General features: G+C 49.4%; 1 protein-coding gene across 1 annotated transcript in view; it reads right to left on the bottom strand.

Annotated features, from left to right (window-relative positions):
• LOC139263730 (rab effector MyRIP-like) overlaps window positions 1-21,209 on the bottom strand; it is a 346,446-nt gene extending 325,237 nt beyond the window's left edge. The window contains exon 1 of the mRNA XM_070879762.1: window positions 21,100-21,209. Coding sequence (XP_070735863.1) covers window positions 21,100-21,209 — 110 coding nt within the window. The remainder of the gene's footprint in view (window positions 1-21,099) is intronic.
• Between the last annotated feature and the right edge of the window lie 4,188 nt (window positions 21,210-25,397).

Raw genomic sequence — 25,397 nt, 5'->3', positions numbered from 1 at the left:
TAATTAGCAATCTTGTTGTGCGAGGCCCCTTGGGGAAGAGTGACCATAATATGGTAGAATTCTTTATTAAGATGGAGTGTGACACAGTTAATTCAGAGACTAGGGTCCTGAACTTAAGGAAAGGTAACTTCGAGGGTTTGAGGCGTGAATTGGCTAGAATAGACTGGCGAGTGATAATTAAAGGGTTGACGGTGGATAGGCAATGGCAAACATTTAAAGATCACATGGATGAACTTCAGCAATTGTACATCCCTGTCTGAACTAAAAATAAAATGGGAAAGGTGGCTCAACCGTGGCTAACAAGGGAAATTAAGGAGAGTGTTAAATCCAAGGAAGAGGCATATAAATTGCCCAGAAAAAGCAGCAAACCTGAGGACTGGGAGAATTTTGTAATACAGCAAGGGAGGACAAAGGGTTTTATTCGGAGGGGGAAAATAGAGTACGAGAGGAAGCTTGCTGGGAACATAAAAACTGACTGCAAAAGCTTCTATAGATATCTGAAGAGAAAACAATTAGTGAAGACAAATATAGGTCCCTTGCAGTCAGAATCAGGTGAATTTATAATGGGGAACAAAAAAATGGCAGACCAGTTGAACTAATCGTGGTTCTGTATTCACGAAGGAAGACACAAATAACCTTCCGGAAATACTAAGGGACCGAGGGTCTAGTGAGAAGGAGGAACTGAAGAATATCCTTATTAGTCAGGAAATTGCATTAGGGAAATTGATGGGATTGAAGGCCGATAAATCCCCAGGGCCTGATTGTCTGCATCCCAGAGTACTTAAGGAAATGGCCCTAGAAATAGTGGATGCATTGGTGATCATTTTCCAACAGTCTATCGACTCTGGATCAGTTCCTATACACTGGAGAGTAGCTAATGTAACACCACTTTTAAAAAAGGAGGTTGAGAGAAAACGGGTAATTATAGACTGGTTAGCCTGACATCAGTAGTGGGGAAAATGTTGGAATCAATTATTAAAGATGAAATAGCAGCACATTTGGAAAGCAGTGACAGGATCAGTCCAAGTCAGCATGGATTTATGAAAGGGAGATCATGCTTGACAAATCTCTAGAAGTTTTTGAGGATGTAACTAGTAGAGTGGGAGAACCACTATCTTTTGACAAGGTCCCACACAAGAGCTTGGTGTGCAAAATTAAAGCACATGGTTGTTATGTATGTAAACTTGTATATACCTTGTACAGCCACCAGAGGGCTCATCCCCTGGAGTCCCAAGGAACCCCACAATCCTTTGGGAGCACAAGTATTTAAGGAGGCCTCACAGGTTGGAGAGGCACTCTGGAGACCTGCAATAAAAGACTACGGTCACACTTTACTTTGAGCTCAGTGTTCAGTCCTAAGCTTTATTCATATAGAACAATGGTATTGTGGGTAATGTACTGATGTGGATAGAGAACTGGTTGGCAAACAGGAAGCAGAGAGTCGGGATAAACGGGTCCTTTTCAGACTGGCAGGCAGTGACTAGTGGGGTGCCGCAGGGCTCAGTGCTGGGACCCCAGCTCTTTACAATATACATCAATGATTTAGATGAAGAAATTGAGAATAATATCTCCAAGTTTGCAGATGACACTAAGCTGGGTGGCGGTGTGAGCTGTGAGGAGGATACTAAGAGGCTGCGGGTGACTTGGACAGGTTAGGTGAGTGGGCAAATGCATGGCAGATGCAGTATAATGTGGATAAATGTGAGGTTATCCACTTTGGTGGCAAAAACACGAAGACAGAATATTATCTGAATGGCGACAGATTAGGAAAAGGGGAGGTGCAACGAGACCTGGGTATCATGGTACATCAGTCATTGAAAGTTGGCATACAGGTACTGCAGGCGGTGAAGAAGGCAAATAGCATGTTGGCCTTCATAGCTAGGGGATTTTTGAGTATATGAGCAGGGAGGTCTTACTGCAGTTATACAGGGCCTTGGTGAGGCCTCACCTTGAATATTGTGTTCAGTTTTGGTCTCCTAACCTGAGGAAGGATATTCTTGTTATTGAGGGAGTGCAGTGATGTTTCACCAGACTGATTCCTGGGATGACATATGAGAAGAGACTGGATTGACTGGGCCTGTATTCACTGGAGTTTAGAAGGATGAGAGGGGATCTCATAGAAACATATAAAATTCTGACGGGACTGGACAGGTTAGATGCAGGAAGAATGTTCCCGATGTTGGGGAAGTCCAGAACCAGGGATACAGTTTAAGGATAAGTGGCAGGCCATTTAGGACTGAGATGAGGAGAAACTTCTTCACTCAGAGAGTTGTTAACCTGTGGCATTCCCTACCGCAGAGAGTTGTTGAGGCCAGTTCGTTAGATATATTCAAGAGGGAGTTAGATATGGCCCTTATGGCTAAAGGGATCAAGGGTTGTGGAGAGAAAGCAGGAAAGGGGTACTGAGGGAATGATCATCCATGATCTTACTGAATGGTGGTGCAGGCTCGAAGGGCCGAATGGCCTACTCCTGCACCTATTTTCTATGTTTCTATGTTTTCTTAATTCCATTCTCATCGCCTCCCAATCAGCTCTTCCAATCTATTACTTTGGTCTGCATTTTACTTACATCCTTCTCAATCTTTAGCTGAAATCTTATTATATTGTGATCGCTATTGCCTCGATGTTCCGATACGCGTACTTTTCCTACTGCTCTGGTTCATTTCCCAATGGAACCGAATATCAAGCAGGGTGTGGAACAGGCCGATGCAATATCGCTCGCTTAGTGCTTACACCAAAGTCAAGTTTCTACCAATGTTGCCGTTAAGCTGCGGAGCCGCTCAGCGCTCTGGAGATCCCACACAGGACGCTCAGCAACTTTAAAAAGAAAAAAACGCGCACGCACAGAAATGCAAATGGGCCACGCACCCAAACAAAATTAGCGGGAACGTGGATTTATCCCTCCATATTTCCTGTGGAATGTGGTGTTTACATTGCCTGTGTGTGTGTAACTGTATTGAACATCATCAGTGGAATGAAAAGGAACAGAGACTATAGCACCTGAAACTTCGCTATCAATTGAAAGAAAAAGATGAAGAGCCTCAAAATACCGTGAATGATAATAGGTTCAACGAGTGAATGAATTGTAACAACCCTGTGGGTGTTGCACAGGCTGCAGGCCTCTGGGGCGAAGAACACAGGCATCACATCAAATGGAAATCAACCGCGAGGGTTTTATACTGCTCTCCGGCACGGCTGTCCAGTCCGCAGGTCAAATCCGTTGATGTTCAGGTGAATCCTACTCTGAGAATTATCACCGGTACACTTTAAACGACACCAACACCTTGGCTGCCCATGCTGGCAAACATCGCACCACCACACCTACGGCGTGAATATGCCATCTCCAGAGAATACAACCGCTACACCAGCAAAGACCTGCCGATCCAGGCCGACTTGAACAACCGACCACCAACCTCTCTCAAATTGAGAAGGCCATTTTGGACCGTCGCCGAAGCCCTTCAGCGATCCCCGCTCAGCCTCGATGACCGATGGCGAAATACTTGGAAGAACTGCGACACACGGAATGGATTCCTTATCGAGGACCCCACAGAACAACCTGAAGGTTCAAACCTTCCTCACAAACAGTGGGCAACCATCAACCGCCTCAGAACCGGTCACGGTCGATGCTGCCTCCTTCTCTATCGGTGGAAGATTAAAGCCCCCCCATCCTACGACTGTGGAGCCCCTAATCAGACCCTGGAGCATGTTATCGAGCACTGCCCCCAGAGGGAATACACAGGCAGCCTGCGGGATATCCACACTTACACCGGGAGCTTTGCCCTGGATATCCGACTTAGATATTGACGTTTGGTTTGCTTTGCTAATACTGTACGACAGAAGACTTCACATCGAGAACAGTTTCATTGTCCCTGGAAAAGGTCACCAAATCCAGCGCTTTGACGGGAAGGCTAATTCCACATGTGGTTGGATAGATATTAAGCACCCGAGATGACTCTCAATAAAAGGCTTTAATTACGCACTGCTCCAAGGGCACAGACACACGTACACACGCAAGCACTGCACAGCGACCAAGAGAGAGCTGCACGCAGGGTGGTAGCTATACTGTTCGAATCTCAGTGAAGTTCATAATCGAGGCAGTGATGCAACATCCATTATCTGCTGCTCGAATTCACACAATCATACTGCTCAATTTTGCCCAGGTATCTGCCGTTTTTTGACCTAAATTAAAATATCCAAGTTTCCCCAAAGTTAGTGCGCCAGCGTAACTCAGTAAGTTACGACTTTTTAGGTGAGTTTTTTTTTGCGTCATGGGGGCGTAACCTGATGTTTGCGCCAGTTTTTCACATTTATGCAAATTTGGCCAACTTACATATTTCCAAGGACGGCGTATGTGACCCATCCCAAAAAACCTTCTGGGCACGGAATACCCGCGCACCGTTAAAAAATCGGCACAAACAGACGCCATTGTTTTTATGCGAAGTTTTGGGGAGAGTCAAGAACACATTAAATGTGCTTCATCAAACTTCATTTTTTCAAACTTAAAACACAGAAAATGGAAGTCTGACGCAATTCTTTCATCTTGGATTTTTTTCAAAGTACCACGCCACCACCGAATGTCTCCTCACCGGGCTCGAGGGTCGGAGCGTGGCCCGCAGAATCACTCCCTCACCCGGACACGGGCTCGGGGCTCAGCTTCGAGAGAAGCCCGTGGGGGGGGGGCGGTTGGAAGCCAAACTGAAGGAATGCGAACCCTTACACTAGAGGGGTGGGGGGGGCGGTGTTTGCCGAGCCGGTGTTCGGGCGAGGGAGCCATTCTGTCGGCCGACCCTTGAGCTCGGTGAGGAGACGTTCGATCGGTGGTGGGCTGGTACTTTGAAAAAAATCTAAATTTAACGAATTGCATGAGACTTCGTTGCCCCAAATGTCCCCATTGAATGGCGAGCTTCCCGTTCTAAGCAAGCCTATTGTACATGTGCAGACCAGGGTGTGGTCCATACCGGGACGTCGACCTTGGGGAGAGAGACAACAAAGAATCTTTAACTCCTGGTCCTGCTGTTTTGAGCTTCTTGCAAAGCTGCAATTTAACCATGGGGGCAATACTGACAATGCCGTACCTCATGCAAGGCTTCTGCATGATGATGCTGTGGAGGAGATGATTGATTCAATGTCATCGCATGAGGAACCTCAGAGTATGTAGGATGCTGCGCAGGAGGCCTTACCCACGTCGGGTATATCGACACAGGTGTTTGTACCTGCACCTGAGTGATGCAGACTGGGTGAGAAGGCTGTGTTTCCGCAAAGAAGTTGTAACCAAGATCTGTGAGTTAGTAAAAGCAAACCTGCAACCGAGAAGTGTCAGGAGGACCAATTTGTCAGTTGAAGTGAAGGTTACACAGCTGCACTTTCATTCTATGCATCTGGATCATTCCAGGCTACAACTGGGGATGTGTGTGCCATTTTTCAACATGCAACACATATCTGCTTTCGGCAGGTGACTGCTGCACTATATGCCCAGAGGAATGACGACATAAAGTTCCCAATGACTGCCCAGGCAATGCTTGAAAGGGCTGTGGGCTTCTCCAGGATTGCTGGCTTCCCAAAGGTACAGGGCTGCATTGATTGTACCCACATCGCCTTGCGAGCACCTTTACAGGAACAGAAAAGGCTTCCACTGCGTTAATGTGCAGCTCGTGTGTGACGACATGCATCGCATCATGTCAGTTGATGAGAGATACCCTGGGAGCACTCATGATGTGTTCATTCTACGTGAGAGCGCTATATCTGCCATGTTTCATTGTTTAGACTAAAGTTATATTCAGTGTGAGACATTGCTATTACTGCTTCTAATGGTGTTCTGTTTTCATGTAATTAACAGCTGGTTGGTTGTGCAATATATATTTAAATGATATATGCATTTTCATGCTTTCAGATATGGGAAACCATTAGTTTTGTAAGGGCAGAGCTGGTTGCTGGGAGACAAAGGGTACGGCCTCGCCACCTGGCTCACGATGCCCCTACGCGTAACTGACAGAAGCTGACCAGGAATACAACATGTCGCACATTGCGATATATAGTGTAATGTACGTAATAACTCGATAGACTGAATACTGTAAACTAACAGGTACAAACCTGGCTCTGCTTTATTAGGGCCCAAAGTGATCACATTATGTGGTGGCTGGCCTTTTATACCTGGGCCACACACACATGTATACAGCCCAATGACCTCCGACAGTGGCGCCACCTAGTGGCTAGTAACCCCAAGCATACATACCAATATCTTAAAGGGGGATATTGTCGTGCAAGTCTTTTTACAAATTGAGACGGTCCGGGGCTTTCCGCTCCCGAGTTGATCGTCTCAGTTAAACTCCAGCCTTGGGCGAGTGTTCTGAGTCTGTTATGGCTGGGGGCTGGGGCCGATCTGCTGGGAGTGGCAATGACCATGTCAGGGATTGAAAGTCCAGATTCATTGATGACAGCGGAGTCCTCTGATGACTGAGGGTAGGTTGGTTGGTCACTGATTGTGTCTTCCTCAAACTGTTCCGGTTCATCCGTGTGCCATAGCTTTATCTGATCAACATGTTTCCATTCTTGAGCTTGTTGATAAACACTCTGTTACCCTCCTTGGCCGTAACTGAGGGGAGGAGGAACTGAGGGAAATCCTTAATAGTCGGGAAATTGTGTTGGGGAAATTGATGGGATTGAAGGCCGATAAATCCCCAGGGCCTGATAGACTGCATCCCAGAGTACTTAAGGAGGTGGCCTTGGAAATAGTGGATGCATTGACAGTCATTTTCCAACATTCCATTGACTCTGCATCAGTTCCTATGGAGTGGAGGGTAGCCAATGTAACCCCACTTTTTAAAAAAGGAGGGAGAGAGAAAACAGGGAATTACAGACCGGTCAGCCTGACATCGGTAGTGGGTAAAATGATGGAATCAATTATTAAGGATGTCATCGCAGTGCATTTGGAAAGAGGTAATATGATAGGTCCAAGTCAGCATGGATTTGTGAAAGGGAAATCATGCTTGACAAATCTTCTGGAATTTTTTTGAGGATGTTTCCAGTAGAGTGGACAAGGGAGAACCAGTTTATGTGGTATATTTGGACTTTCAGAAGGCTTTCGACAAGGTCCCACACAAGAGATTAATGTGCAAAGTTAAAGCACATGGGATTGGGGGTAGTGTGCTGACATGGATTGACAACTGGTTGTCAGACAGGAAGCAAAGAGTAGGAGTAAATGGGGACTTTTCAGAATGGCAGGCAGTGACTAGTGGGGTACCGCAAGGTTCTGTGCTGGGGCCCCAGCTGTTTACACTGTACATTAATGATTTAGACGAGGGGATTAAATGTAGTATCTCCAAATTTGCGGATGACACTAAGTTGGGTGGCAGTGTGAGCTGTGAGGAGGATTCTATGAGGCTGCAGAGCAACTTGGATAGGTTAGGTGAGTGGGCAAATGCATGGCAGATGAAGTATAATGTGGATAAATGTGAGGTTATCCACTTTGGTGGTAAAAACAGAGAGACAGACTATTATCTGAATGGTGACAGATTAGGAAAAGGGGAGGTGCAAAGAGACCTGGGTGTCATGGTACATCAGTCATTGAAGGTTGGCATGCAGGTACAGCAGACGGTTAAGAAAGCAAATGGCATGTTGGCCTTCATAGCGAGGGGATTTGAGTACAAGGGCAGGGAGGTGTTGCTACAATTGTACAGGGCCTTGGTGAGGCCACATCTGGAGTATTGTGTACAGTTTTGGTCTCCTAACCTGAGGAAGGACATTCTTGCTATTGAGGGAGTGCAGCGAAGGTTCACCAGACTGATTCCTGGGATGGCGGGACTGACCTATCAAGAAAGACTGGATCAACTGGGCTTGTATTCACTGGAGTTCAGAAGAATGAGAGGGGACCTCATAGAAACGTTTAAAATTCTGACGGGGTTAGACAGGTTAGATGCAGAAAGAATGTTCCCAATGTTGGGGAAGTCCAGAACCAGGGGACACAGTCTAAGGATAAGGGGGAAGCCATTTAGGACCGAGATGAGGAGAAATTTCTTCACCCAGAGAGTGGTGAACCTGTGGAATTCTCTACCACAGAAAGTTGTTGAGGCCAATTCACTAAATATATTCAAAAAGGAGTTAAATGAAGTCCTTACTACTGGGGGAATCAAGGGGTATGGTGAGAAAGCAGGAATGGGGTACTGAAGTTGCATGTTCAGCCATGAACTCATTGAATGGCGGTGCAGTCTAGAAGGGCCGAATGGCCTACTCCTGCACCTATTTTCTATGTTTCTATGTTTCTATGTAACAGTACCGGCGATCCATTTGGGACCTTGACCATAATTTAGTACATACAAAGGATCGTTAACAGAAACGTTGCGTGACACAGCAGCGCGATCACGATACCACTGCTGACTTTGATGTCTGTATTCAACATGATCGTTCAAGTCAGGGTGGACAAAGAGAGCTTGTGCTTGACCTCTCCATCAATAGTTCAGCAGGAGATATCCCAGTAAGCGTGTGGGGTCTTGTCCTGTAACTAAGCAATATGCGTGACAAGTGAGTCTGCAGTGAACCTTGAGTTACACGTTTCATACTCTGCTTGATGGTTTGGACAGCACGCTCTGCTTGACCATTAGATGCGGGTTTGAATGGTGCTGACTTCACATGTTTGATACCATTGAGTTTCATGAACTCTTGAAACTCCAGACTAGTGAAGCAAGGTCCGTTGTCGCTTACAACGATGTCAGGCAGACCATGAGTGGCAAACATGACACGAAGGCTCTCAATGGTAGCTGTGGATGTTCTGGATGACATGATTATACACTCTATCCACTTGGAATATGCATCCACCACAACTAAAAACATCTTTCCCAGGAAGGGACCTGCAAAGTCGATGTGGATCCTGGACCATGGTTTAGATGGCCACGATCACAGGCTCAGCGGCGATTCCGCTGGTGCTTTACTAAGCAACATGCAAGTGTTGCACTGATGCACACATGATTCCAGATCAGAGTCAATTCCAGGCCACCATATGCGAGACCTGGCAATGGCTTTCATCATGTGCTATGTAGATCATGTACAAATTTCTCTCTGCCTTTCTTAGGCATAACAGCACGATTGCCCCACAGTATACAATTCGATTGAATAGACAGTTCGTCTTTGCGACAAATGTAAGGTTTGGTCTCCTCGCACATTTGCTCGGTATGGCAGATCAATCACCTTTGAAGATGCAACGCTTCACCACCGATAAAATCGGGTCCTGGCTGATTCAGGTCTTAACTTGTTGAACCGTGACAGGGATTCCTTCACTCTCAAAAGCATCCATAACTAACAATAGGTCCGCTGGGTTGTGGCGTTTCCTCCTCCGGTGTGGGCAACGGCAGACGGTTCAAAGCATTGGCACAATTCTCGGTGCCAGGTCTATGGCGAATGGCATAATCATAAGCGGATAATGTCAGCGGCCACCTCTGGAGGCGGGACGATGCATTAGTATTGATACTTTTGTTTTCCAAAAACAATGAAAAGAGTGGCTTGTGATCTGTTTCCAGTTCAAACTGAAGACCAAACAGGTACTGATGCATCTTTTTAACCCCATACACACAGGCTAATGCTTTTTTTTCTACCATGCTGTAGGCTCTTTCGGCCTTTTAGAAGCATATGCAACAGGTTGAAGATTACCCGACTCATTAGCTTGTCGGAGCACGCAACCAACTCCATATGACGAAGCATCACAGGCCAATACTAGACGCTTACATGGGTCATAATGTACCAGCAGCTTGTTAGAGCAAAGCAGATTAGTAGCTTTCTCAAAAGCTCTGTCTTGAGACGCACCCCAAACCCAGTTGTCGCCATTTCTTAGCAGCATGTGCAGTGGCTCTAATAAGGTGCTCAATCTGGGTAGGAAGTTACCGAAGTAGTTGAGTAGACTAAGGAACGAACGCAGCTCCATCACATTCGGAGGCTTGGGTGCATTTTTGATGGCCTTGGTTTTCGAGTCGATAGGACTGATGCCGTCAGCAGCAATTTTCCTCCCCAGGAATTCGACTTCCGGTGCCATGAAAATGCACTTCGAACGTTTCAGTCTGAGTCCCACTTTGACCAGACGATGTAAAACCTCTTCCAGGTTGTTCAGATGTTCGGCGGTGTCACGACCTGTACCAGGATGTCATCTTGGAACATGACAGTTCTAGGGACAGACTTCAGTAGACTCTCCATGTTCCTCTGAAATATGCTGCAGCCGAGTGAATTGTAGTTAGATGAAGTCCTTACTACTAGGGGTATCAAGGGGTATGGCGAGAAAGCAGGAATGGGGTACTGAAGTTGCATGTTCAGCCATGAACTCATTGAAGGGCCGAATGGCCTACTCCTGCACCTATTTTCTATGTTTCTAATTCCGAAAGGACACCTGTTGTAGATGAACAGTCCTTGGAGTATTGATGCATGCAAGTTTCTTCGACGTGTCAACCAGCTCCTGTGTCATATAGGCCAACGTCAGATCCAGTTTAGTGAAGGACGTCCCCCCGGCTAGCGTTGCAAACAGGTCATCCGCCTTCGGTAATGGGTATTGATCCTGTTTCGAAACTCGGTTGATCGTAACCTTGTAGTCTCCACAAATCCTGACAGTGCCATCACTCTTCAACACAGGAACAGTGGGGCTGGCCTATTCGTTAAATTCGACCGGTGATATGACCCCTTTACGCTGGAGTCCGTCCAGTTTGAGTTCGACCTTCTCCCTCATGTACGGAACTGCCCGAGCTTTATGATGGATGGGTCTTGCATCTGAGTCCACGTGGATCTGCACCTTGGCTCCCGTGAAGTTGCCGATGCCTGGTTCAAACAGCGAGGGGAACTTGCTCAGCACTTGAGCACATGGAGTATTATCCTCCTCCGACGACAACGCTTTGATCTCGTTCCAATTGCATTTGATTTTTTCTAGCCAATTCCTGCCGAACAGCGTTGGACCATTGCCTGGAACAATCCATAACGGTAAACCATGAACCGCACCATCATACGACACCTTGACTACTGCACTGTCAATCACCGTTATGAGTTCGTTAGTGTATGTACGCAACTTGGCATTGACTGGACTCAGCTTAGGCCTCACAGCCTTAGTATCCCACAGCTTGTCAAGTGTCCTCTGACTCATTATTGATTGACTCACACCAGTGTCTAATTCCATCGGTACCAGCACACCGTTAAGTTTCACATTAATTATTATCAGTTGGCTCTTTGTTAGGAACGAATACAATCCATAGACTTCCTCCTCTGGTATCTCAAATTGTATATCCGGATCCACGCTATACTGGTCATCATCCTGAGCACGCTTGCTCAGTTGCGGACACATGCGCTGGGGGTGCCCCACTCTCGAACAGCCTTTACAAATGTTCTGTTTAAACCGACACTGATGAGACCGATGATTTCCCCCACAATGCCAACACGGTGAAATCAGATTCAGTCCCGTTGATGGACTTTGGGCAGCCACAGGTTTCGCATATGCAGCTCTGCCAAACGACAATACAATCTTGTTTACAGTACTTTCCTGAGTGGTACGAGTGTTGGGACATTCCATGGTTTCTCACAGTCCGAGGCTGCGGATCCCAGTGGGGTGAGGAGGGGAAGGAGAGCTCGACAGCGCTCTCCTGAGGTGCAGGATCTAACAGATGTGGTTCCGATGATGGCAATGAGTGGGGAGAGCATTGATCTTACGTGGTCACTCCTGGACATCATCAGTGGGGTGGGTGATGAGGTATCGGGACTGTCGGGAGAAGTAACAACACTTTCACAAGAAATGGGAACACTGTCCGGGCACGAGGGAGGGAATGTCGCAGGTAGCTGCTGCAATAAGGGAACACGTCCAGACTCCGTGTCCATTGACAGAACAACACTCGTATCACTCAGGAAAGGGGCTGGCACCTCAATGGGTGGCACCTGCACCTCCTCCAGAGCGAGTACAACAGTGGGGGCTTCATCCTCCCCCTCCATCTTGTCTCAATCACAGTAACTAGTGCCTCCACTTCGTCCTGTGACAAACTCTTGGGCCTTGAGGCATGTTGCATCTTGTATTGCAGCTCTGATTTTTCTAATGAGAATTAAATGGGTGTCAGTGGCTGCAGATTTGCCGGCCTCCTCCTGTTCGAGTTCTTTCCCTTTTGTTGTGTGCCACCTTCCTCTGCAAAGATGAAAATATAACTTTTTAGAGAGGTGTCTTTCTGCTGGGTGGGACGTACAGATCGTCACATTTACAATTCCATTGAAAAATGAAAATATTACTTACACTAACTACTTGACCAAGGTCCTGCCACTTCTCTCTGCACTGGCCGCCAGACCTCGGGCTGGTCAGCATTGCACAGTAATCTTCTGCAAGTTGGTTCCAGCGTTTCTTCATTTCTTTTGGTGAAACTTTTGTGTGACCTCTGCTGGTGTCCAGCTCGTGCCATCTTGTCTCAATCACAGTAACCAGTGCCTCCACTTCATCCTGTGACAAACTCTTGGTCCTTGACCACGTTGCATATTGTATTGCAGCTCCGATTTTTCCAATGAGAATTAAAGTTCTCACACACAGCTGGCTCTTTAAAAATGGCTGAATGCAGATCGGGAGGTGTGTTGGGCATGCGCGACCCTAGCAATCATGTCAAAAGCACCCTTTTTTTTTGTGCATGCGCAGAAGGGGGAGGGCATTGTTTTTTCGGTGCAGACATTAGGCTCCACCCCCCTGAAGCTGTAGGATGGGCCGCGCAGCGCCAAGTTCAAAAAATAGAACGGGGAAACTTGATGCTTATTGTTTTGGACTAGCCGGGGCCAGAAAAACCGGGCGGAACTCTTGCAATACGCCAATAAACGGCATTGGGGAAAATTGAGCCCATAGACCGGTTACAGCACAGGAGGCAGCCATTCGGCCCGTCGAGCTCGTGCCGGCTCTCTGCAAGAGCACCTCAGCCAGTCCCCCTCCCCCGCCCTTTCCCCGGAGCCCTGCAATGTTTATCCTTCAGGTACTTATCCAACTCCCTTTTGAAAGCCGCGATTGAGTCTGCCTCAGGCAGCGCATTCCAGATCCTAACTACTCGCTGCGTAAAAACGTTTTCCCTCATGTCGCCTTTGGTTCTTCTGCCAATCGCCTTAAATCTGTGTCCTCTGGTTCCCGACCCTTCCACCAATGGGAACAGTCTCTCTCTATCTACTCTGTCCAGGCCCCTCATGATTTTGAACACCTCGATCAAATCTCCTCTCAACCTTCTCTGCTCCAAGGAGAACAACCCCAGCTTCTCCAGTCTATCCACGTCACTGAAGTCCCTCATCCCTGGAACCATTCTCGTCAATCCCCTCTGCACCCTCTCTAAGGCCTTCACATCCTTCCTAAAGTGTGGGGCCCAGAATTGGACACAATACTCCAGTTGAGACCGAACCAGTGTTCTTTAAAATTGCATAATTTCCACATTTTGTACTGGTGAATCCCGTAAGCTTTCTCAACCTGCCCTGAGAAAGGATCCAGAGCTTCATAAATTCCAAATTACATTTTAATTATAAAACAAATAGAGCACATTGGGTGGTTTAATTAGCCAGTGTAGATCGGTTGTGTGTCAGAGTCAGAACCTCGCTGTAGCAAACACAACTTTCAATCTCAAATAATGACTCCAGCAGTAGGCCAAGTGCCATGGTGCCGGCGGTAAGATCTGTCCTGTATCAATGTGACACTCTCGGCTGCTGTCTGAGCTATTCTTGTGACAGAGCAGACGGAGGAAATATTACATTTATTTATTTATCTCCCTCTCCTCTCCCTCCCTCCCGCTCTCATCTAAGCTGACACTCCGAGGCAGTGCTGAGGGAGCGCCGCACTGTCGGAGGGGCAGTGCTGAGGGAGTGCCGCACTGTCGGAGGGGCAGTACTGAGGGAGCGCCGCACTGTCGGAGGGGCAGTGCTGAGGGAGCGCCGCACTGTCGGAGGGGCAGTGCTGAGGGAGCGCCGCACTGTCGGAGGGGCAGTGCTGAGGGAGCGCCGCACTGTCGGAGGGGCAGTACTGAGGGAGCGCTGCACTGTCGGAGGGGCAGTGCTGAGGGAGCGCCGCACTGTCGGAGCGGCAGTGCTGATGGAGTGCTGCACTGTCGGAGGGGCAGTGCTGAGGGAGCGCCACACTGTCGGAGGGACAGTGCTGAGGGAGCGCCGCACTGTCTTTCGGATGAGATGTTAGAGCAGACGAGGCTTCGGTTTCTCAGGTGGATGTAAAAGATCTCATGGCACTATTTGGAAGAAGAGCAGGGGAGTTCTCCCCGGTGTCCTGGGGCCAATATTTATCCCTCAATCAACATCATCAAAGCAGATGATCTGGTCATTATCACATTGCTGTGTGTGGGAGCTTGCTGTGTGGAAGGTGGCTGCCGCGTTTCCCACATTACAATAGTGACTGCACTCCAAAAGCACTTTGGGACGTCCGGAAGTCATGAAAAGCGCTATAGAAATGCAAATCTTTCTTTCTTTTTATATATAAATATTAATTGTAGAATGGGAACACCGTGGCCTGTCTCGTTAATCAGGTTGTTTAGAAAAGGGACTGTAACATCTTTCCAATACACATCAAGGAGGCTTGGAACCCCAAAGACAGACTTAGTTTGAGACAGATGGGACATTATGGACCCCAGCACAGTGAAGACTCTTCAAGCAGTTTCTGCACACAACACAACTGGCCTCCAGCCAGAATGCAAGTTCAGCTGATTGAAGGTAATTAGCACAGCACTTGCGGTGGACAATGCACGGCCCGTACAGACAGCACACGTGGGGCGAGGGGCCAGGATATCCCACATCAGCAGCTTGTAAAGGACTGATGGAGACCAACGTGCCCTCAAATCTTCCTTTGTTCCCCGGCAGCCCCTTAAACAGGGTGTGCGGATCATTCAGTATTCCGCGGCTCACCGACTGCGCGGGACCTCTGGGGCACTGCACGGCCGTGCAGCTTAAAGGGAACGTCGCTGGTGGCCCACGAAGAACAACGGATTCTAAATTGCAAAAGCGTTGGAAGCAAGACACAGGAGGTAAAAGAGCTCTGGCTTTAAGAAGCGACAAGTTAAGGTCTTGCAGAGCAGCTGAACAGATGAGCCAGTGAACAGCAAAGCATTGCAGAACGAGTTGTCAACAAACATCTAGTCGCTGTCACTCCTGTCAAAACTGAAAGGTCCCAACATCTGGAAAGGGGCTTCCCAGGCAGCACCCAGTCCACATCTGCAGTGCTCATCAGGCAATCCCTTGGATTGCAAACAAGTTGGGCCCAGGTGAGTCTAGCACAAGCTGTCCGTGCCCCAGAATTGTATTATTGGGCATCGTGGATCCGATAACGTGGGACATCGTATCCAAGGCACGACAGCATTACAGGTGCTCACCAATACCCGGAGGCATTGTTTAATGCACTCAATGGTTCAGTGTAGATATACGCCAAGATATACCCGAGATAAGCTTTAAAAGTAGTCAAACATCCCAAGACGCTTCACAGGAGCGTTATCAGACAAAGTTTGACACAGAGCCACATAAAGCAGATGCAAGGGCAAGTGACCAAAAGCTGGGTAAAAGGTTTTAAGGAGCGTTTTAAAAGGAAGAAAGAGAGGTAGAGAGGTGGAAGGTTTAGGGAGGGAGTTCCAGAGCTTGGGGCCCAGGCAACAGAAGGCACGGCCACCGATGGTGGAGAGATTATAATCAGGGATGGTCAGGAGGGCAGAATTAGAGGAGCGCAGACATCTCGGGGGGTTGTGGGGCTGGAGGAGGTTACAGGGATAGGGAGGGGCGAGGGCCATGGAGGGATTTGTGAACAAGGATGACTATTTTGAATAGAGGTGTTGCCAAACTGGGAGCCAATGTAGGTCGGCGAGCACAGGAGTGATGGGTGAGCGGGACTCGGTGCGAGTTAGGAGATAGATGGGTTTAGTGGTGGTGCGGATGTGTGGTTGGAAGTTCATTTCAGAGTCCAATATGACTCCAAAGTTGTGATCAGTCTGGTCCAGCCTCAGGCAGCTGCCAGGGAGAGGGATGGAATTGATGGTTGGGGAACGGAGTTTGTGACGGGGGCCGAAGACAATGTTTCGGTTTTCCCAATATATAGTTGGAAGTCATTTCTGCTCATCCATAACTGGATGTCGGTCAAGCGATCTGACAATTTAGAGATATTCTCCAATGGACACCAGTGTTGCACCATGCCAAAGGCTTCCTGAAAGTCCATGTACACCACATCCGTCACATTTCCCCATCCACCAAATTCATCACCCTTCAAGAGCAAGTAGGGATGGCCAATAAATACTGGCCTTGCCAGCAAAGTCCCATCTATTAATGAAGTTTTTTTAAATGACCTGTTCGAAGACCTCTATCAGGTTTGTCCCGCCCGATCTATGGGCCCAATTCTGGCCATGACTTGCATCAATTTTTTTTGGAGTAAGTTGTTTTTTCTGGCGCAAGTTAAAAAATGTCATTTGCCCCCAAAAATTTGCTCCAGAGTAAGTCAGTTGGGTACGATTTTTTTTTAAGTTCAGTTTTTTTTTCCAAAAGGCGGCATTCCCAGACACTTACGGCAGTTTTGGCCATTTATGCAACTTTGGCCAACTAAAACTTACTCCAAATCCACTTAGGTCAGCCTATGTGGCCAGCTCTGAAAAACATTGCGGGCAGTTAAGAATTGGGCGCAGGTTAGTACATTCCAAGCACCAAGACTTACAAAACACGAAACAAAGCACAAACAGTAACAAGCAATCAATCAATAACAAATAAAAAAAATAGAAGTCCTACCTTTATGCCAGAATCAAGTTTTTTTTTAAAGTCCCCCCCATCCCACAAAACACTCTTTCTCTCCTTCCCCCCCACCACAATCAAAACCCTCAAGCACAACCAATAAATAAAAAATAAAACTGAAGTCCTACCTCGGCCCAGGAAGTCAGTGGGCCGGCTGGCCCGTGCGGGAGGCTACTCGGCCGGAGATAGGGTGCGGTGAGATCGGGGCATCCCTTGGACTGGGGGTAGGGGCTGCGAGCATCGGGTTCTGCTCACAGCCCGCAGGACATGCTGGGAGGGCAGGAGCATGCGCGCAGACTCCACGGCGCATGCGCACAGGTGCCGGCAGTGTTTTCGGCGCTGGCCTGTTGCTCCGCCCCCACTTCACAATGCTCGCCACGCTGGGACACCGGGGACTCGGAAGAGCGCCCAGGATGGGGCGACTTTTTTCTGGCGCCGTTTCCAGCGCGCAAAGTCGGCGCACTTAAGGTAAGTGCGCCATAAAAAGGGGTTGGGCATAATTGAGCTCTTTATTCCTAAAATCCAGGTTAGGTGCATTCAATTATTTTCTCTTCATGTCGATATTTAGGACGAGAAATTCGTTATGGCCCGCTGTGAGGCAGTGCCGGTGCTGGGGCGCGACCTTTAGCGCCGGGTGATGTCACCCGTCTCGAAGTGGGATATTCGGTTGTGTCGCCCCAAGAGGAGAGGGGAGCACGAAGGGAAACGTTCCACACTGCTCCTCGGGCGCTAACGGAGCGAAAGCGCAGGAGGCTGGCTCAACTTAATTTCAACAAACCTCACCCACATTTCCCCGCTAAAGCCCTTACCTCACTCTCCGGACAATATTGCCCCGGGATTGTTGCCGGACCGACTGCTTTCTCCGTCCGGACTCAGCGCCAGGCGCCACCGCAAGTAAAAGAGTCAATTTAGCAAACACGGGGCTACGGGGACGTTGCACACTCGGTGACATCACCCAGTGGGCGGGGCTAGCGAGCGCAGCGCAAACGATCAGCGCCGCCACTAAACCGTCACTGAAGTTCGCGGCAGGCGCTGACAGCACGGCGCTCGGGCGTGGCGGGGGTGGGGAGGTTTAGCGGCCCCGATGGTTCCTGGTTCCCCTTTGGGTGGAGCTAACCAACCGAATTTCCAGTGCTTTGTATTTTCATCTTGAAGTAAAAAAAACTCTCCTCTCCTCTCTCTCTCTCTCTCTCTCTCTCTCTCCTCTCTCTCTCTCTCCCTCTCTCCTCTCTCTCTCCCTCTCTCCTCTCTCTCTCCTCTCTCTCTCCTCTCTCTCTCTCCTCTCTCTCCTCTCTCTCTCTCTCTTCTCTCTCCTCTCTCCCTCTCTCCTCTCTCCTCTCTCTCTCCTCTCTCTCTCCTCTCTCTCTCTCTCTCTCCTCTCTCCTCTCTCTCTCCTCTCTCTCTCTCTCTCCTCTCTCTCTCTCCTCTCTCTCTCTCTCCTCTCTCTCTCTCCTCTCTCCCTCTCTCCCTCTCTCCCTCTCTCCTCCTCTCTCCTCTCTCCTCTCTCTCTCCTCTCTCTCTCTCTCTCCTCTCTCTCTCTCCTCTCTCTCTCTCCTCTCTCTCTCTCCTCTCTCTCTCTCTCTCTCTCTCTCTCTCTCTCTCTCTCTCTCTCTCTCTCCTCTCTCTCTTCTCTCTCCTCTCTCCTCTCTCTCTCTCTCCTCTCTCTCTCTCTCCTCTCTCTCTCCTCAGAAGTTAAACGAATTGTCCTGTAATTTGCAGATTGGAGCAGGAGTTGTGCCAGAAAATGCAGCGGGCGATAGAAGCGTCTCGGAACCAACAGCAAAGGACTCCGTCCCCTTTCTTCCTGAAAATGGGGTCCAGATGAAATGGGAAATCCTGCCACTTAAACCACAAGTGCATCCACGTAATAGCGGAGTGGTTAAAATCAGATTTCCATAAATGGAAATTATTGGTAACGGTTAAAGGGACAATTAAAAAAGAATCAAAGTGCTTTGGAGTGGATAGAAGAGGTTATAAATTGTTGGAAGGGAGGTACATTGTATTGTTCTGTCATGGACAGCAGCTTGGCCCCATGATTGCCCACCCTGATGCTCCAATGGCTGAAGAGCTTTGGAAGGTCCTGTGGTCGTGAAAAGTGCTAACCACGAGTTCCTTGGGTAAGGATTTTGGAAAAAAATTTATTCGTTCCGGAATGTGGGCGTCGTTGGCAAGACTGGCATTTATTGCCCATCCCTAATCACCCTGGACAAGTTGGTGGTGAGCGAGTGCGTCAAATAAAGAGTACAGGTAACCATACCCGGGTCAAGTGCGCATCAATCTCACATCTCTTTCTCAGAGCGAGTTCCTGACCTCGGGTATGACGCTGGTGAAGAGGCAGAGTGTGCTGAGGGACTCCAGATACAGAGGGGTAAAACTAACACTGAGCTCCCCTTCATACACCTCAGCAGCTGACAGGATATTTGGTAGAGGTCTGGAGCGGCTGATGAAACCAGCATGGTTTAGGGCACAATGAAGTGTTAAAAGTCAGGACTGCTTTTAAATGACATTTCATTAAAAAAGTAAAAGAATCTAAATGCATTCTTACTTGTAAAGAAACATGTACCCCACTTTTAAAGATTACATTTGTTGTTTGATGTTCCCTAGTTTCCTGGCACATGGTGCATCTGAGCAATGTACTAAAAGCGGAATCCGAGACTGTCTGACATCGTCGGTAAGAGCAAATTACTAAAACAGGAACCCCCCGGAGAGCAATGTTTGGTTGGGCCGAGTCCTCAAGTTCCAACACTTTCAAAAACTCATTACTCAGAGGTGTCCGTATTTGATGTGAGGAATTACAGGTGTATCTCTGTGCTAGCTCTAGGTCAGTGGGTGGAAATACAGACAGAACTGGAGATATCCCTCGGGAGTGACCCAAAGCACAAGGTCCCAGCAGGGAAAGGACAACTGCACGAACATGTGTCGTGCTTCCCCATCAACCTTTATACACATCGTACTGCAAAGGGCAACTAAAACTGTTATGTATGTAAACACTACCAATGTGTAAGACTTGCCACCAGGGGGCGCACCTGTGGGAGACCCAAGGGTCACCTGCACACCCTGGGCAAGCAGATATAAAAGGCAGTCTACCATGCTGTTTCCTCACTCTGGAGTCACATTAAAAAGACCAAGGTCGCAACAGTTTGAGCTTAAGATGTACAGTCATGTGGAGTTATTCTAAACGCAACAAAAGCAACGATAGCTTTTTATGAAACAGTGTGCGGATCAGGAATATGTCCCAGTACAAGTGCTCCAGTAACACCACCGACATTGGTCTCCCGAAACGGTAATCGGAATACCATGCTGTCGATGAGGTTCGATTGCTGACACCGAGTGTAAAACCCTATCGGAAGCAAGCTTTAATTCCAGGACCTGCTCCTGTGGAGCAGTTGGGACAAGGCACCATTGTAGAGAATACTGAGCGAAGTCGACAAGGAAGTTACACAAAGCAATGCGTGCAACAGTTCTCGGAACACAAGCCCTGATCACTGTACACTTCAAATCAATGTTCCAGTGAAATACAACCTACTGCCGACATCCAACTTACCCTCACGTCAGTGAAGGTCTTCCAGATGTGGCAGCCCTCAGTTGGAGCAGAATCAGGGCAAAGGTATGTAGGTACAGCAAGTGATCAGGAAGGCCAATGGAATCTTGGTTTTTATTGCAAAGGTGATGGAGTATAAAAGCAGGGAAGTCTTGCTACAGTTATACAGGGTATTGGTGAGGCCACACCTGGAGTACTGCGTGCAGTTTTGGTTTCCATATTTACGAAAGGATATACTTGCTTTGGAGGCAGTTCAGAGAAGGTTCACTCGGTTGATTCCGGGGATGAGGGGGTTGACTTATGAGGAAAGGTTGAGGAGGTTGGGCCTCTACTCATTGGAATTCAGAAGAATGAGAGGTGATCTTATCGAAACGTATAAGATTATGAGGGGGCTTGACAAGGTGGATGCAGAGAGGATGTTTCCGTTGATGGGGGAAGACTAGAACTAGGGGGAATGGTCTTAGAATAAGGGGCCGCCCATTTAAAACAGAGCTAAGGAGAGATTTCTTCTGAGGGTTATAAATCTGTGGAATTCACAGCCTCAGAGAGCAAACTGAATAATTTTAAGAGAAAAAGACAGTTTTTAAAACAAAAAGGGGACAAGGGGTTATGGGGAGCGGGCAGGGAAGTGGAGCTGAGTCCATGATCAGATCAGCCATGATCTTATTGAATGGCGGAGCAGGCTCGAGGGGCCGAATGGCCTACTCCTGCTCCTATTTCTTATGTTCTTATGTAACACATATCTCCTGAGCTTATTCTCAAAATGAGTAATGGGTCCCAACCGATCATTCTTATTGAAACAAAGCCAAGTGGCGCTTGCAACGACCACCTCCTACCTCAGTCGCTCCTGCTCCTTCTTTCGGAGATCGAAGTCCCGCTGGACAACCTGTAGCACGTGATCTGCTTCATCATCGGTCAAACCGGACAGGTCCAACTTCTTCCCCATGCTTCCTGCCCCGATCCAAATGTGCGGCAGTCACCCGGAGCACCACCTGCAACCCAGGAAAAGGGGTTCCAAACATTAGGGAATAACAAGGATCGATCCTGATGCAAGACAGGCGTGTACATGGGGGAACGGTTTTCCTTATTTACAATCTACTCCAAACAATGGAACCTTATAATTACTGGAAAATTTAAATGATGGGCTTGTCTGGCCAGCCTCCCACAGTTTACCCTCCGTAAACTCCAGCTCATCCAAAACTCTGCTGCCCCGTGTCCTAACTCGCACCGAGTCCCGCTCACCCATCACCCCCTGTGCTCGCTGCCCCGTGTCCTAACTCGCACCGAGTCCCGCTCACCCATCACCCCCTGTGCTCCCTGCCCCGTGTCCCAACTCACGTCCCGCTCACCCATCACCCCCTGTGCTCGCTGCCCCATGTCCTAACTCACGTCCCGCTCACCCATCACCCCCTGTGCTCACTGCCCCGTGTCCCAACTCACGTCCCGCTCACCCATCACCCCCTGTGCTCGCTGCCCCATGTCCTAACTCACGTCCCGCTCACCCATCACCCCCTGTGCTCACTGCCCCGTGTCCTAACTCACACCGAGTCCCGCTCACCCATCACCCCCTGTGCTCACTGCCCCGTGTCCTAACTCGCACCCAGTCCCGCTCACCCATCACCCCCTGTGCTCACTGCCCCGTGTCCTAACTCGCACCCAGTCCCGCTCACCCATCACCCCCTGTGCTCACTGCCCCGCGTCCTAACTCGCACCCAGTCCTGCTCACCCATCACCCCCTGTGCTCACTGACTCGTGTCCTAACTCGCACCAAGTCCTGCTCACCCATCACCCACTGTGCTCACTGCCCCGTGTCCTAACTCGCACCGAGTCCCGCTCACCCATCACCCCCTATGCTCACTGCCCAGTGTCCTAACTCGCACCGAGTCCCGCTCACCCATCACCCCCTGTGCTCGCTGACCGACATTGGCTCCCGGTTAAGCAACATCGCGATTGTAAAATTCTCATCCTGGTTACCAATCCCTCCAGGGCCTCGCCCCTCCTTATCTCTAACCTCCTCCAGCCCCTACACCCCTCCCTATCTCTGTAATCTCCTCCAGCCCCATAACCCCCCCCGAGATGTCTGCGCTCCTCTAATCCTGCCCTCTTGAGCATTCCTGATTATAATCGCTCCACCATCGGTGGCTGTGCCTTCTGTTGCCTGGGCCCCAAGCTCTGGAACTCCCTCCCTAAATCTCTCCGCCTCTCTACCTCTCTCTCCTCCTTCAAGACGCTCCTTAAAACCGACCTCATTGACCAAGTTTTTAATCACCTGCCCTAATTTTGCCCTACGCGGCTCGGTGTCACATTTTGTCTGATAATCGCTCCTGTGAAGCGCCTCGGGACGCTTTATGATATAAATAAAAGTTGTTGTTGTCGCAGCAATAAAGACAGAGTCAGAGGAGCAAGAGCGCGAGGAAGTGAGGAGGGTGAAATCACTGAGGATGAGAAGTCAGTGTAAGAGGGAGTCGAGCCTGGGGTGGCAGCAGGGGAGTAGAAACATTGATGAGCAATGAAGGATTGGGGAGGGCAGAGTATCCGAGAGAGGAGAAATTAAATGAGGCGGGACGACAGGAAAGGGCAGTCAGGGAGGGAGGGAAAAAAGAAAAAGGGGTACAAAAAAATGGAAGGCCCGAGTGCAGAGTGCAGCCAGAGAGTGCACATGGACACCGGGAGAAGCTAGGGTACAGAGGCCTGGCGATGCTGCAGTCAATGGGACCTATGTTTGCGGGTTGGAGCAGGGAATAAGTTGGAGACAATAGTCGGGAGACCAGAGTCAAAGTCAGAGGCAGGTGGGTCTGCCCTTCATTGCTCGCAACAATTTCACTGCCCCCAGCGAGATAGATCGTCAAACGGGGGGCTGAGGGATGGGTATAGATCAGAGGGAGTGCCACACCGTCGGAGGGGCCGTACCGAGGGAGCGCCGCACTGTCGGAGGGGCAGTACTGAGGGAGCGCCGCACTGTCGGAGGGGCAGTACTGAGAGAGTACTGCACTGTCGGAGGGGCAGTACTGAGGGAGCGCCGCACTGTCGGAGGGGCAGTACTGAGGGAGTGCCGCACTGTCGGAGGGGCAGTACTGAGGGAGTACTGCACTGTCGGAGGGGCCGTACCGAGGGAGCGCCGCGCTGTCGGAGGGGCAGTACTGAGGGAGTACTGCACTGTAGGAGGGGCAGTACTGAGGGAGCGCCGCACTGTCGGAGGGGCCGTACCGAGGGAGCGCCGCACTGTCGGAGGGGCAGTACCGAGGGAGCGCCGCACTGTCGGAGGGGCCGTACCAAGGGAGCGCCGCAGCGTCGGAGGGGCAGTACTGAGGGAGTGCCGCACTGTCGGAGGGGCCGTACCGAGGGAGCGCCGCAGCGTCGGAGGGGCCGTACTGAGGGAGCGCCGCACTGTCGGAGGGGCAGTACCGAGGGAGCGCCGCACTGTCGGAGGGGCCGTACTGAGGGAGTGCCGCACTGTCGGAGGGGCAGTACTGAGGGAGCGCTGCACTGTCAGAGGGGCCGTACTGAGGGAGCCCCGCACTGTCGGAGGGGCCGTACTGAGGGAGCCCCGCACTGTCGGAGGGGCCGTACCGAGGGAGCGCCGCACCGTCGGAGGGGCCGTACCTAGGGAGTACTGCACTGTCGGAGAGGCAGTACCTAGGGAGTACTGCACTGTCGGAGGGGCCGTACCGAGGGAGTACTGCACTGTCGCAGAGTGAATTTGGCCCATCATCACGTTTGTTTCTCTAATCTCTCCTGCCTTCCACCCGATCACAGACCTTCCCTTTTGTTCTTCCTCCCCCACCTCTCAGTGCTGGTTAAGAATCTGTTCTTTCCGAACACTCGTCAGTTCTGAGGAAGGGCCATCGACCTGAACGTTATCTCTGCTTCCTCTCCCCAGACGCTGCCTGACCCGCTGAGATTTCCAGTATCCGCGGTATTTTGCTTTTGCATGAATAATGGCCACTCGGTTGAAGCACTGGAAGGCAATGAGTATCTGCAGAACCAAATCCAACAGAAAATGCATGCCCTCGGGAGGGGAGGAACGATAAGCGAGGACGGGTATAGTTGTTGTGACTTCAGTGATACATGTGCCCGGGGCAACATGCTTTCACTTCTGGGGCCTGGGTTCAAATCGAAATCAGACCAAGGGCTGTCACGCTCTTAAATCCAATGAGACTATGGAGCCTCTGTCCAATCTCGAACCACGGTTTACGAAGGTCAAACACATCCAGACTGGCTTCTGAAGCCAGAAAAGGGCAGTCGACAAATAAAGGTGCTCGAGGTGGTTTAAGGCGTACACACTAAGCACTGTTGTTGACATACTGTGGCTACAAGAGCGGGTCAGAGGCTGGGTATTCTGCGGCCAGTGTCTCACCTCCTGACTCCCCAAAGCCTCTCCACCGTCTACAAGGACAAGTCAGGAGTGTGATGGAACACTCTGCACTTGCCTGGATGAGTGCAGCTCCAACAACACTCAGCACTTTGTCCTGACCAGTTTGTAAGACACGGTTGCTCCGTCTACAACCTGCTGCAAGGCAGCCTGAATGTGATGTCGCTGGCCATTCAATCGAAGCGTCTCAGTGTGCTCACCCGACCAATCAGCCAACCTGCCCATCTCTGAGCTGTGTGACCTTGGCTTTTAACCCCTTACATGCAGGTTTTGGCAACACTAAATCCATTCCATTTTTTACCACAACAAATTCTGTCACTATTGCTAAATGTTCCTACAGTAGGGTTTGTTAACAGCATTAAATCTATCCCAAATGTCCAACATACTCTTCTCCCTCTCTCTCGGTCTCTAAATTAAATCCAATTAACCCAAGGCAAGAACAGAAACTGAATTATAGCGCTGCGTTGGTGGAAAAGATCAAGACAAAAATAAAATTGAAAGTAAAATTCTATTTTTAATAGAGTAGAATATGTGCGAGTAGGCTCAAATAAAGCAGCGTAAAAGAGGGATGTAAATTTGAATAGAAAAGATAAATTAACGCGAGTTAAATGCAAAGTTCAGCACATGTAGACGTTCTCATTCTATGTCGGAAAGACGAGAGGTGAAGTTTTGTCCCAATGCTGCCCGTAGGGGGCGCTGGGGGTCGCGGGATTGTGCTGCACGTTAGCGGAACCAGACCTGGTCAAGGCTTGGCTTCTGACC

Source organism: Pristiophorus japonicus, chromosome 5 (assembly GCF_044704955.1).
Source record: "Pristiophorus japonicus isolate sPriJap1 chromosome 5, sPriJap1.hap1, whole genome shotgun sequence".
NCBI lineage: Eukaryota > Metazoa > Chordata > Chondrichthyes > Pristiophoridae > Pristiophorus > Pristiophorus japonicus.
The sequence above is the reverse complement of the archived record's forward strand: the minus strand, read 5'-3'. Positions and strand labels throughout refer to the sequence as shown.